A 15,356-nucleotide genomic window follows, 5' to 3' on the forward strand; every position below is an offset into this window, starting at 1 on the left:
TAATCCTGACAATTTATTAAATATCTGAACAAAATATCCAAATTCTTTACATTAACCAGAAAATCCCTTGGACAGCACATACCTCTGCCAAGCGGCACAATTTTCCCCATATTGTGACCTACACCTATTGCTAAAATAGCAGATGATCAAATTTACCAAATTAAATACCAAATTTAATTAATTGTTACTTGGTATGAGGTGCACCTTTGGTAATGAGGGCTGAGGGCGTGTCTGCAGCCTCTGGTGTTTGTTCTGCTCTCACCTTCTTCATTCACTCTTTCTTTGATCAGATTTCAGGCAAGACATGGCTCACTTTTCCTATGTTTTTTTTTGTTTGTTTTTTCTTCTACTTCTGGACTTTTTTGAGTCCAATATTGAAGCTTTTAATAGTCACTGCTGCCACCCTCTGGTTAAGGGGGGAACTGCTTGTTCCACCAAATGACGCTAAAGAAGCCTTTAAAGAAATCCTGCATCCGGATTATGATGTGGATCACCAAAATATATTGGATTTCTCCTTGGACTGAGGTGCACCTTTTGGTAAAAAAAATATTAGATTTGTTAATTACTTTAAGTTATCCTGTACAGAGACGCAAAAACTCTTTAATCTGAATGGAATGAGCTCTGATGGAAGCACAAATTATTTAGGAATAAGGTAAATGTAGAAAAGCTGTAAATGCTTTGAATGTAATATATTTAGAACACTATAATGTTGCTGGCCAAAGTCATTGTCAAGCAAACAAGGTCTATACAGCTAAATGTGTACCCAGGGCTTCAGGTTTATTCCCTAGGCTTTAAGGGGGAAAGCTGTAGAACAAGATGTACAATGCTTGAGTTTTGGTAACTACCACACTGTCTGTTTAGGACTTTATCAGAAACTAGAGGATACTTGCAGCTGTTAGATTGTTGAACTTGAGCCGCACATAATTCAGCTTCATTTAGTCATTTTCTTAAATAGTAAACTTATTGAACGAGGGCTTGAGTCAGACTTTCTCTACATGTAAATGTAAACTGGTATGACAAAAAAAAAATCATTGAATCCTTTTGAAGTTGATGTAAAATATAAAAGTTTAACACACAGAAGTGAAACTATTGAAAATTCTGAAGGTGCACAGAATAAAATGATTGCAGAAAATAAGCTTTTAGTAAATTGTCATTAAAGCTTAATGTCTGCTTCATTGTGTGTTTGAAGTTGTTCATAGAAAGGAAAATGGTCTAACTAATGTTTGTTTTTTTGGCTTTCAAACTGGATTACATAGCATTACAAAAATTATAGTTTACTCTTCAAACCTAGGTTTCCCTACAGTAAAGAAAGCAGTACATGAGAACATATTGGATGGTACGACTTTGACAAAAGAAAAATTAAAAACAAGGTCACTGAAATTACTTAAATATAACAAAATTAATATGTAAAATATATATGAAAATTACCAAAGTGAAAGTCAGACATTCCTTTCAATATAAGTTATTTAACCCCCCCCCCCAAAAAAAAAATCATGTTTATTTTTGCTGTTATCCCTAGAAAAGTCTGAAAATATTGTTTCCACTAATTAGCAGCACAGGTGTCTACAATATTGTAATCAGTCAGGTACAGACAGTCACTGTGAGGTTTAGTAACATTGTATGTACCACAGTAAACATGGTACAGAGGTAGCAAAGTGTTGTCTTAGGAGATCAGAAAGAAAATTATTGACAAGCATGTAAAAAAAGTGAGAAATTAAAAACCACCTCTATGCAGCTTGATGATTGTGACTACAGTTGCACATAATATTCAGATATGTATGATCCATAGGAATTTAGCCAAGCTCTCTGGATTTGTCCGCAGGAGGAAAATTGATGAAATCATAAAAGAAAAGGTAACAAAAGGGCCCAGAACTTCAAGCTTAAGGAACATCAGTGTGTGACAGCACCATGGAGAGCACCATTGTTGAAAACGAGTCCAAAAACTGAACTGATCATCACTGGTGATGTGCACACATCACTGGAATCTTTTTAATTTAACTGTTCTGTTACTGGTTCAAATCTTTATCCAACTGTAATGATTTATTTTTCAAATCAATGCATTCTGTTTGAATTTAAAATGGATTAATTCAAACAGAACATTTAGAGCCTCATTATTTGGTGAAATGTAATGTAGCAGGTTTTAACTCAGTGATATCCTCTTTTGTTGTCATCAACAAGCTTTAGTCAGGATTATGATTTGATATTTGACTACTTCATTTTTCAGAATTATTGTGCAACAATCTTAGCAGCATGCAGTTAATAAAGCCAGGCTAACAATAATAGTAATACATTGAAAAACGAAGTCTAAGAATCCAACTTGGTCCTTATACCTCTGTCTAATAATACCTTTTTTAGTTTGCCACAAACAAAATGACAGCTGGTGTTTTTGTGTTTGACAGTAGCTATGATGCAACCTATCTTCCCATTTTGCCTGTTTGCTTTTTTGTAAAACAGAGGAGTGCTCAGTTCATTTATTTCTCATCCCTGCAGTCAGTGGGTGGCAGCACAAGACTGTTTCAAATTCCCAACAATTAGGCAGCCTTGTTTCTTAGATCAAATTAGGACACTAATCAACATAACACGCTTTAGTTGAATAAAAGTGAGCAAAGCCTGTAGAAGCACTGCGAAATCTCCATAGAATAGAGACATTTTGTTAAGGTGGACGTATTTGAGGTTCAGTAACTGAACAAACTTCTTTGGTGAGGACACAGCGAGTAAAAAAAAAAGGCCCTGCACCCTGCCGTGTAACTAATACTGTGCATCTGTAGCATATAAACATGCTCAGCATTACTTCTTTGAGGGCAGCTGTTGCCTTGGCAGCCAGCAAAAGTGATGCTCCTTTCCTCAGTGATGTTCAGAGGGGTCCTGTATGGGTCAGCTCTATTGGATTGAAGGCACAGATTGTCTTGGACATAATCCCAAACCTTTACAAACCTGCTTATAAATGGATTAAGGAGAGGAAATAAAATCATGGCTGCTGTTCAGGGAGTGCTACTTTATAAATATATACATTCATAACGGATCAACAGTATGCTTTAAGACATCCTCATTTGTAGGATTTAGTGTTCAGACTTTTTGTTGGACTCTGAAGCACAGTAACAGGATCATGTTGTGATTTCACAAGGAAGCTGGGAACCTGGGGGGGTTTACAGACACCAGCAAAGGTTTGAGTTGTTTATGGCTGGGAGAATAATGGGGCTAGTTTTTCTCGGAGCCACATTGATTCATTCATATGATTTAGTTATCTATCTTCAAAGAAATATGATTTATCTAACAGGCACATTTATTTTCATGGCTGTTAATTTAACATTATATTAATCTTATTTAGTCAGGAAATCATAGAGATGGGATGATGATATTTTTACCCATGCAGAAGATGACTAGCCGCAGGTGGATTTTTATCTGCACAGCTTTAGATTAATACCAATCCAAAGCAACCAAAACCTGAAATGCAAGAGTGGACTATGAGTAGGGCTTACAGAAGTCACTCAAAGCCTGAGAAAGAAGATAACTTTTGATCTGTAGACAACCAACAAAAAATTTTTCATTTTTTTTTAAAACCTTTGTATTTCTTGCCACAAATGTCACTATGTATAGCTGTTCATCTGGAGCCCATACTCATAACATAATAGCTTTACTAAATACTAAAATGATATCTGCAATAGTAAATCATAAGTTGTAGAGGGTTCCTAAAGAACATGCTTGTATTTTATGTGTGCCCTTTTTTATTTTATTTTTTTACATTTTACTGCATTCTTGTAAAGTGTGCAAAGTGTGTGAGACATACAAGCCATTTCTGCTGTCATTAAATTAATTTATTTTTACAGTAACTACATGACAACATAAAGAAGTAACAAATTATGCAAGCTACATCACATAATCCTTGGGTAATTGTTATAAATACCCTCTAAACCTTATGAATAAGTGGGTCAGCGGCTGCTAAGGATTTGGATGATATGGCTCACTACTGAGGTTAGGGTTAGGGTATAGCCTTTCCTTAAATTGTGGTACAATACATTTGCTACAGGTTTTATCTCTTCCATTTTTCCCCACAGTCTTATGAACTTAAAAAGACAATTACATGTTAATTTAGCTGTTTAGAAACCACACACTTTGTCTATCTAAGTGTTGTCCCTGCTCCCTATCCCTAATATTCCTGTAACAACTCAGTAAAACTCCAGAAATTCTGTTAAGCTGTTTGGCCTTCCTGAGATCATCTATCCCCCAGCATCATCTGGCCACCACTGTGGGGGAAACAAATATTATGGAGGTCTCCCTGATTTCTAATTTGATATCTAAAATACTAAGAAGTGCAAGGCGTGAACATTTTGATCTACTATTTGATGAAATTTTCCAAAGTGGCCACTAGGGGTCAGTGTGTCACCATTAAAGAGGGCTGACTAATAGAGCACACCTTTATCACTTTTAGAGCAAATCCTGGCGCTTTAAGAACCTCACAACACTACTCTGGATAGAAATGTAATATCATGAGGAGTTTGCTATAATAACTAAACATTTCGCTGAGGAGAATAGGAGAATTAGAGGGACTTCAGAGTTTGTTGGACAGAAATTGGGAAGTGGGCGGGGCCACCTGATGACGCGGAGGAGCGGAGAAGCTGCTGTGTCAGTCACTGTTTGAGAGGCAGCTGCTGAAGTCCACTTGGAAACGGATAAGTCTCAATTCACGAGGAATCAGGACACGAATTCAGGTAAGATCTAAGGAATATTTCTCACTGCATTACACTCTCATTGTGGGGTTTTCTATTGTATTGTACTAAGAATGTAATTAATTTATTTTATCTTATATTGTTGCCTTCTAACACATTATTCCCATAAAAAAGAAACGCATGCATTCTCTTAAAATTACATGGAACATTTATGATTTATTTAGGAACTATACATTTTTGGGATCTCAAGCAGGATCATTATACTGTGTGTCTATAGGTGAAAATATCCACCGACACTCTGTGCGTCTCTATGCATGACTGCAATATGAAGTAATCTGGAGTTTTCAGGAGTTAGTTTTACTCCTTTTGACATTTCAACTGATTTAACACAGACCAAGTATCTATGCTGGAATGAAGATGACAGCTGAGAACATGTAAACACACAAGGTGTTGTAGGAGGAGCTGATCAGTTATTATCTGGGCAGTGTTTCACATTGAGACTAAATAGACTCAGTTAGCTAGCTTTTAATGATTGTTATCTTGATTGATCAGTATGGTACATTTAAAGAGCTTGTTTCCAAGTTTTTTTTGTTATCTAGATGTTTGTTAGGACTCTTACAGAAAGTGTTTGATCTGTTCTGAGTGAGTCAATATCCTGGTGCAGCTTCCTATTAGGAGTCCAAAGGGGCAATCATGATAAACACTGATGAAAACAGGAAGACTAAAACAAAATCTAGCTGCAAACAAATGAAGCTTTAAGTATAAGTTAGACAGTCCCATTTAACAGTCATATAGAAATGTAGAACTGTTAATATGTCCCTTTATTAACTTATGGATACCAGCAGTTGTTTACTGTTATTTTGAATTGATCAGGATTCATTGGGCCCGAACTGCATTCATTGTCACAATTGGAAAGGAATATAAATTCTTTGGAGAAAATAAAAAGCATTTTAATGATCTATATTTGTGATATGAGCACTGGGCTGCAAAGTGGTGCTGTTGTTTGTACATTTGCTTTGTAGGAAGAAGTCCTGTTCTGCAAGAAGTTTACATGCTCTCCATGAGCAGACATTAATTGCTCCTACTGCTGCTTATTGGTTTCTCTAAACTCTCCTGTTGTGTATTCACATGATAGACTTGAGATGTTTCCAGGGTATTCTCTGACTGCTGTCCAAAGATAACTGGACACAGGGCACTGATAAGGATGTAGATGGAATTGACTCTTCATCCTGCATAATTCATCATAAAAAAATAAAAAAATAGAAAAAAAAAACATGAAAATGGAATAAATGGAACATAAATGGAAATAAATGTCACTTAATGGGGGACAGACATTAATGACACATAGACTAGTAAAAGGATTAAATTAACCAGGACATTTTGTTTTAAAACATGAAATACAGCTATTGAAATCTCACTAGAATAATAATGATAGAAAAAAACAAACAAAAACAAAGCATGTCTGCAGCTATAATTAATTGCATTTTAATTGTATTTTAGCAACTAATGGTGCCATGCCTCCTTAGAGTGTTTTGGCAGTTTTGTTTTGTAGCCATTAATGATCTATAAATCAAAAATCCAAGTCCCCTTATGTCTTTATAGATTATGAATTTAAGGCTAGCGGGTCTTAAAGGGGTTTAGGCTGATATCACATCTGCAATAGAAAGTGGAGATTATTCCTGTTATATAAAACAGTAAAGCGCTTTATTAGAGAACTGATGGCAAACAGGATCTGAGTGAAAAAGCTCTGTTGCCTCTGTTTTTCTATCAGAATAACTCTAGTGTTAGGAATAAATGTACAGAACTCAGTGTTTTATTCACCACTGTAAAATGTAAAGCTGCTGTACTGTGAACAAATGCAGCTCAGTTAGGAAGGTTTAAAAGGCGGCTATCTCTTAGTCGAAGCACAGCTCACTGGCTCTGACTGTAATCTTTTCTTTGCCTTGTTGTTTAAGCACATCTATACACACAAAAAACGTTAGTTTTTTATTCTCTTTAGAAATGGTTTCTATTAATGGAGCTGTCACCACTGTTGCTCTATTGTTCAGCTCCATGGACACTTGATGACTGTTTGGCAAAATGTGAATAAATGTCTTGGGATAGAGAGCTTCCTGCCACTGAGATCAGCAGGTAAGCGGATCTGAAAGGTCAGGTTGTCAGTGTTCTGATTGATTTATTTTATTCCCAACATCTGGCTTCTTGTTTTCAAATAATTTTTCGAGTTATTGCTCAGTTGGAAGTTTAAAATTGAGAGTTTTTTTGTGGATTCTGTAAATTAAGGTCAGAGAGATGAAACCACAAATGTTTCATCTTAGAGAAAAGAGTTTTGAAAATGTGGTAATTACATGTGCCCATGGAGGATCCCTCTCTTCTGCCTTATGAGCACCACTACTGGCTCCTGATTGGACGGATTAGACTCAGACTTTAGTTGTTTTTAGAGGAAGCTTTTTAAAACCTGTCAGATCTGTTATGGTGGGCTTCTTTTGAGGTATTTTGTGACTTGGAAAACTGACCTTCCACATGGAGTACATGTGTACTTTTAGAGAAATTGCAACCAGTTTTCCAAATGCGGAAACCTGTGAAAAGCAGCCAGGATATGACTGATTGACATTCTGCTATTAGTGGATCATAAAAGTCACATTTCAAAGTCTTCCACTTAGATTTGATTTCCCTTTGGTAAAAAAAAATAAATGTCCCTTTGCTGAGATTGATAAGCCTTCACTATTGAGCTACAGTTGATCTTACTTTTATCTCAAATTCACTGTGTTTACAGTTCCTTTTTTGGTTTATTTTTAAAAGTATGACATCTAAAACTTAAAAGTCAGCTGGTGGTAATGAATATTTTTCATGTTAATTTAAAAACATATGCCACAAACCCAAAGCGGAGCCTTTTTTTCAGATACCAAACAACTGAATCCTGGTTTCAAAAGGCAGACAGTTTCTGGGAAAATAATTCAGGATTCTTTTTTTTTATTAATAATTATTACTGTTTACATTTCGTTTAAAAGTTGGCTTCACACAATTACATTTTCAAAACATAACTGAATAAATCATTGTATAACCAATAGAGCTGGTTTGTATTTGGGTTGTAGTAAAAAAAATAAAGAGATGTTTTGTTCAGTTGTATTATCTTTAACTGACTTCCCTATTTTAGTTTCCAAACTTGTGTCCTTTACAACCAGAAGTTTCCAACAGAGCTGAATTTGTATTTATTGTGAGCTAGGACGAAGTGGTTGAGCCTTTTTTCTGCCAACTAACCAGCAGTTTGCAGCAACATGTTACTCAATGAAATATAACATTCTTTCATGTCCTCAGAAGATTGTTACAGAAACCTTTTTAAAAGCTCTGTGAGTGTAACAAATCAAGCTTGATGAGCTTTTTTTATCCGTAACCTTTCGTCTGAGTTACAACGGTGCAAATTTTAAATTTAAAAATATATTTATCCAAGAGTTTTGGAAAAGGATGTATTCATATTGCTTTGCAGGTAAAACACCTTATATAACTTGATTTGGTCACCTGTGGATTGTCAGCCAATTCCTGCATGCTGCTGGTGTGCAAATGAAAGCAACTAACTTAGAGGAATTCCTGATAATCCACTGATCAATACTTTCCTAACACGACAAATGATTTTCTTATATAACCTCTCAAAGATCGCTGCTTCATCATCCTGTAGGCAATAACTTATCAAAGTTAACTTCGACTTGCCAAAGATCTGTTAAAAAAAATGAAACCTTTACCAGCAGAAAAAAAAACCAAGCATCTCACAAGAGTTAAATATTCAGCACACATCCACTCAAAGAGGACATGGTTTTAATAATAATCTTAGATTTTCCACGTTTGAAAGGGATGCTACTTGCTTAGGATGGCGATTATGTAACTTTTTCCAAAATACAAAGTCTGACGGAGCCCATATTTCCTCTGTGACAATATGTATACTATAAAAATAAAACACATGCTTCTGTTTCTCTGTATCACTGTCACCAGCATAGATATGGCGCATCGCTCTTGCTGCTGCATTATGCAACATTAAAGCCAGTTGTCATGGAGTTAGCCTTGGAGAACTACACAGACTTTCTGTAAGGCTGCAGTCATCGCCTTTACTGCTAATGTCTTCACTCTTAAACCTGTTCTTTTTTCCCCTTCTTTTTCTCTTTCTCATTTTGGATCAAAAGCTGCGTGCAATGCTCACATTCACATCTATGTGATGTATCAGGCAAAGACTCTTAGCTCAGAAGATGCAGACATGATGTGTGTGATGATGGAAAGTGCTGAAGAGTGCAGCTGTTTACGTTAGGATCTGGGAGCAGATAAAGTGAGTGGGTCTGCTGAAAAAGAAAGACGGTGGACAAAAACGATGTCACCATCGCTGCATGTAAAGTCGGCCATGGCTCCACAGAGCGTGTGTCAGAGTTTATTCTCCTTCTCAGAAAACAATTCATGTTTTTCTTCCTGAAGAGGGTTTACTTGGCTGGAGCAGCATTGGTATTCTTATCACAGCGTCCACACCATACACACACAAACACACAATTCAAAGAAACACTCATATTTCGTCATCAATCCACTGGAATGTTTGTCTCCTCTCAGGTATGTGTGCTGTTTGAGCCGATTTCCTCCTGTATCAATCTAGATTACTCTTCTCTGCATTTTAGCCTTCAGGTTTATAGTAGGGATATCGTTTTTAATCGATATTAATGGCGCTGCTCTCCTAATCCATGCTCAAAGAGTTTGCAACACATGATATGATGTGGTGTATGTCAAAAGCGCTTTGTCTTTTTTTTTTTTTTTTCCCCTGTGGTGATATTCTTTGAGCACCTTGTGCATTAGCTTATTTATGGTGACTTAAACTTGTTGCACCAACTTTTCTTTTTTCTTTAAAATTGTCTATCAAAGACTTACTCTATGGGCCTTGTTTCTGTTCTACTATTTCAGGCTTCCTTTCTCTTTGCTGCTGCACATCTGAAGAAACAAGCCATCAGAGTTTTATCAGAAGAGGTGAATGATCGAGAGAAGCAGCATTAAGAGACACCCTGCAGACATGTGGGGAGCTCACTTCCTGCCAGGGATGCTCCTGCTGCCGACCTTCTTGTGTGCACTGGCAGCTGACTTCCCGTTCACAGCGCCTTTGGACCTGGATGTGACTCCGCGTGTCACTGTGCTGAGCAGCGGTAAGAATATCATACGATTAGTGTTTTGCTGTGGTTATTCCATCTTTCAAGATGTACCATATCTTGCAGCCTGGCTTGGAGTGGTGTAAGATATTTCCTGGATGATAACCAGGATTAAAAAGCTGTTCAATAAAAAGTGAACAGCTTTTGCAGTCTCTGTTAAAATAATACAATAGATACATTTTGGGGTTCCCAGTCAGATATTGATTTTGGATACCGGAATATATCAGCCTACATCTAAAGTGTCCAATATATGAAAGCTGATTGAAACACTGATTTTATCTGCCTCTTCTTAAAGCTTTTTTAACTCATTGGTTAGTAATAAATGGTTCAGTTATTTTCATGCCTTTTCATTTTGACTATTGTTTTTATTATTTAAGTACTATCAATTGATGAAGTCAAATATTCCCCTTTACAATAAATCAGGTCACTATTGGTAACAGTCAAGCCTCAAAGCTGCTATATTGGTATCTCCCAAGAAACTCAAACACCCCTATATAACCCTATATAGGTTACATTTGATTTATTTTTTATCAGGCATAATATGTTATTCGTATCAAGTTCAGCAAGGATTTTAAAATGTATGGCTTCAACTCTGTAAAATAATTTCCTCCTATTCTCCCTTTTTATTAGAAGAAGCACCAGAGAGTGGCATTTTACCTGTCTGTATGGATCATATATATATATATATATATATATATATATATATATATATATATATATATATATATATATATATATATATATATCAAACTGCAAAAAGCCTACTTAATATACGCCCAAGCTGATAGCCCTATTAATTAATCAGCTGAAATTTGTTTCATGTATTTAAAGCAGAAAAGAAAATTAACAACTGCAAGTAATTTTACCTGTTTGTTTTATATGATGACAAAAACAACAAAATTAGCTATAATTAATAATAGATCTTATGTGAGAAGCAGTAATAAGAGTAGAATTTATTTGTTCCTTGAAAATTCTCTTTGCTTTAAGCTTTACCCAGAACTATTTTTAGAGTCCTTGATAATGATTTACTAAACTGCCTTTCTTGGCTATTGAATAGTTTAAGTCAGCTGAAAGAAAGTCCTGCAAAATAACCAGATGTGTGAGGATCAATATTTAATACAGAACACAAAGTGAACTGTGTAGCAGTATCTAAATAAACTTGCTTATTGTGCAGAATATGAGCTTTTTGCTGTTCTGCTATTTGTAAAGTAAAGCTGGCGATTCATATTATAGTAACTGAATTTAAACAAGTTATTTCTCCACAGTCGGTGACCTTACTAAAAAGCTGCTGTTAGCTCAACAACTTTAGTTTTAAAACACTGATACCTTAATGTCAATTTCCAAAACATGACTCTGTTTCTGTTCTCTGTTCTGTTCTCTGTTTTTTTGTCAGCAGAATTCTTTTTCAAATGGCTGATATTTGTGCTTTTTGTTTGGGAGGAAACTAGTGATGTTCAACAACAAGTAGGGAAGTAGACGTTCGGCAATATTCTGCTCTAAAAAGATAGCCAAATAACTCTGGCTACTTGTTAAAAGAACAATAAATAGGAATGAATCAGCTACAAAAGATACATTTAAACTTTTGATAACTTTGGCAGCCCTTGTTTTGTTGGAAAACAGGCAGACTGACCTTGTTTAAAGACTTAAATTCTATCAGATCTTCTAAAGTCTACAAATGATAAAAAATGTTAAATTTAGAGGACTGAACGAGCAACAGTCCAAAAGGGAATAAGCATTTTTCTGTTTTATTTCAGGTATTTTAGGATCTTTTTGGTTTACACCAATCTCTGTTTAAACAAAAATATATTCCTTTGCAATCAACCTTGCATTTTAGCTAGATATCGACATGCATAAGAAATTTTTCGATTTTTCCATCTGCAATGTTGCGATGCTTAAGTTTGTTGTCAAGATGTAGAAAATATTTGCAGCTTGTCAGATTTGCAGAGCTTCTCACTTCAATCTCCTTTAGATCCTCAAAATATTAAAGCTGTCAGTGGCAGTTAAGTCACCCTGGAGGGTATTTACTGAGAAGGTTTTCATCTTCCAAACCTCTGATTTACCCACACCAATCAAATTAGCTGGTGTTTTTATTAGAAATGGAAAAAAAAAACAATTCCATTAAAACTCAAATTGAACTTTCACAGTTCTGTGCAGCTGCTGGAAGAATCTAATCCTCATTGATTTCTTTTCTTTTTCTTATCATCGGGACAAGAGTTGTGGGATATCCAATTAGTCATAAAGCTCTTGAATCTACATCAATCTGCCACCTAACATAGCGGAAATTATAATAACATCACAGGTCTGAGACTTTGGAGGAATTAAGATATCAAAGATATATCTGAGAGCTTTCATTTCTTTAGCATTTCTAATCTTTGAGTTGTTCTTTCTTTTTCCCCATTAAAAAAAAAAGTTTAATGAAACTTTAGGAAATAAAAAAACTACTTTATGCCAAACAGAGCTAAGCTCCTTTAATCTTTCAGTTTCTGCACACTTGAAAACACACGTATCTTTAATATATTTTTCTTTAAAAGCGATGATTCGTCCCTCCATTTCCCCCCCCCCACTGAGCTGTGATTATTGTTTACTTACCATGTGAGCGATGGCATGTAGCTCGAGGTGCAGCGGAGACAGAAGCAGATGTGTGATTTGCTTTCAATTGGATCCCTGCAGTGCATCCAGGAAGTCTGACATTGCTAAGGATAGTAAGAAGCACCGTAACCATGACAACTGTTGTAGTATGGTGCTAGAAAGTGGTATACAATTTTGCCTGTAGGACATGCGAATTGTTTTCAGCAGTAGCTGTTTATTTGATTACCGTATATGTAAAGATGGAATTTACAATTTCTCAGTTTGATCGGCTTTCAAAAAGTCTGTTCTTATTCATACCATTTTCTAAGCAGCTCCTAATATTTCTCTTTATTTAAACCACTTTTAAAGATTTTTTTTTTTTACCATATATTTATAAATTGTGCTTATTAAAATGTTAGAACTTTTTCCACTGGTTGCTGCTGGATCCTTTAGTCATCTATATGTATTTCTCTTCCCTTTCTGCTGTTAATCTGCTTTCAAATTAATTAAATTGAAAATGTGTTGCAATATTTAAAACAATTTTATTCTCTAAGTTTGCAAAACTGGTAGAATTATACTATAAGAAACAATTGGAGTAAAAGATGTTTCTATACAGTTTTAAATAGCTGTCTTAATACAAGTGCATTTCAGATATTTTAATTTTACCCCTTCTCTACCATTTGACAGATGTGCTTTTTTTATATTAGCCACATAAAATCCAAACAGAGATATGAAAAGTTTAAGGGATATGAAAATGTTGGCACTGTCCTTTTACTAAAACTCTTTTTTTTTTTTCTCGGTTGCCTCTTCCTGATGAGAGGTTTCAATGTGCAAATCCCTCAAATATTTGTTTTTCTCTGCAATCTAAAAATAAGCCTCCTCAACCTGAGTGAGTAGACACAATTATGCAGGAACGCACGCATTTCACCTTAACTATTTTTCTCTTCAAAAAAGAAGAAAATGTATTCTTGTGGGGTTATCAGTTGGAAGAAATGTACATTTTTTTCTTTGAGCAGATTTAAAGCTTGGTGCTCTACCATTGATAGACATTGTTACATGGAGAATAACGTGATCAAACTAAGAACATCACTGTTGTCGACTCTTATTTAAACCTGTCAGGTTTTGGGAGGGTTTGCCTCCGAAATTCCTGTAAACGTCAATAAGGCAAGCAGTAAACATGTTTGACGGCAAAGCCTAGACAGTCTGTCATGTCACAGTCCGATGCCTTGAAGTTCCATAAGCTTGTGTGCAGGCTTTGTCTGTGTGTGCGTGTGTGTCCCTGAACACAGCGTACTTTGCTGGTCAGCTGAGGTCCCTCCAAGTGTTTGCTCAATAAATAACATCATCCGGGCTTTTTGTTTCACAACCCGACAAAAGCAGCCTATTCTGGAATGATCATGTAAGCCAAAGCTACAGACGTGCTTTTTGGGAGTATTATTGTAAAGCAACCCTGATAAATCTCCCTGCTTTGCAACACTTCCAGTGAGGGTGTTGAACTACCTCACTCCTGTGGTCAAACCTTCACTGACACTCTTCATGTTACATGCTTGGATTTCTTAGAGAAGTAGGCTTTCTCTCAGCCTTAATGAGACGCTCGTATTGAGTGAGAAAAAAAAATCTCCTGAGAGCGAGAACTCTTCTGGTTTCTGGTGAGAATAAAGGATTAAAGTAGACACCTGAAGACCCGGGAGCAGCACTGGGTAGGAAATAACTCCTGCTCAGCTGAACAGAGAGCATTGTGTTTCAGAGCAGCTGATAGGAATCTTAATGACAGCTTCCCTGATAACCATGCAATATTCAGAGAGAAGTGATTTGGCTGCGGCTGGTGCATTCATGACACATTTCTTTTTTGCCACAACGATCTCTGGCAGGCAGGAAAAGTAGATTTATTTATTTTTTCTTTTGCATTTATACTGTTTAATTGCTGTCAAAATGGCACCACACCTGATCACACAGGCTGTTAGCATCATGCTCTGTATATATTTTAATTAGATGTTTACTTAGAACTACATCACAGTTTTTTTTTTCATATATTACTTTGGCTCTAACAGGCTGAGAGATGTCTGTGTGTATTGACGTTAGCGTCCTGTTTATTCTACCTAAGTGGACGCTTGATAGATTGTATGTTTAGGATTTGCACAACTTTCTGCTGCAAGGGAGTTTGTAACATGTGTTGTTAGTGTATGTGTATGAACACACGCTGTACTGAATGTCTCCTCATTAGTATCTTGTTCTGTCAAACAGATCCATCCCAAGATAGCTTGGAATGCCTGATGGTGACATAAAGCTGAGACTAGGAATTTATATACACCGTATATAAGTAGTGCCATTTGTTCCAGATGTAAGATCTTGGCTGACATCTTGATATTTTGTGTCAATATTTATATCTGAACTGCAGGATCTTTTTTCCAGCTGTTGAAAGCAATAAGTACTGTTTCACTCTCCCTCCCCCACCTGTTGCTGTGCCCTACTTTTACCCCATACATTTTCTTCTTGTAAAAAAATATGTTTTTGATGCATATTACCTGACATTAAACAAGTTATATGCAGAAAATCTTGCAATCAGAAAAAAAAAAGAAAACTACTGGATTTTGCCGTTTAAATGCACATGCACAGTCAGGTCAGCTTGTTTTTGTTAATCTTCTCTTCTTTGGACTTATTTTTGAGTTTCTTTTTGAGTTTTCAGTTATTTATGTCATTCTGTTTTCTTGTTCATTGGTTTATTTTCTTATTTGTGTCATCGTAGTCATTAGTTTTATTTCCCTTTAGCCTTATTTAAGTTCTTTTCTAGTTACAGTTAAGCCCTGTTTTCCCTGGTTGCTCTTTGTTGCCCCCTGGTGCCCTTTTCCTTTCCCCTTGGCCCCCATTTTATCTGCTTCTGTCCACACCTGCTCCCAGTTAACAGATTACTCCACTCTTTGTTCTGTCTCCCATATATAATCCTCCTTTACAG

At 36.0% G+C, this 15,356-nt stretch overlaps 1 protein-coding gene across 3 annotated transcripts in view; it reads left to right on the plus strand.

The window, feature by feature from the left end:
• Positions 1 to 4,533: 4,533 nt before the first annotated feature.
• LOC107100903 (semaphorin-4G-like) overlaps positions 4,534 to 15,356 on the plus strand; it is a 42,321-nt gene continuing 31,498 nt past the window's right edge. The window contains exons 1-3 of one of the 3 annotated variants that reach the window (XM_015399696.1): positions 4,534 to 4,709; positions 6,716 to 6,797; positions 9,597 to 9,832. In XM_015399696.1, the coding sequence (XP_015255182.1) occupies positions 9,664 to 9,832 (169 nt within the window). In that variant the 5' untranslated portion in view covers positions 4,534 to 4,709; positions 6,716 to 6,797; positions 9,597 to 9,663. Of the gene's footprint in view, positions 4,710 to 6,715; positions 6,798 to 8,676; positions 8,744 to 9,596; positions 9,833 to 15,356 lie in introns of those variants that run through there. The other 2 variants (XM_015399618.1, XM_015399775.1) reach the window with 2 other exon arrangements.

This window comes from Cyprinodon variegatus, unplaced genomic scaffold (genome assembly GCF_000732505.1).
Source record: "Cyprinodon variegatus isolate N-32 unplaced genomic scaffold, C_variegatus-1.0 Scaffold1, whole genome shotgun sequence".
Lineage (NCBI taxonomy): Eukaryota > Metazoa > Chordata > Actinopteri > Cyprinodontiformes > Cyprinodontidae > Cyprinodon > Cyprinodon variegatus.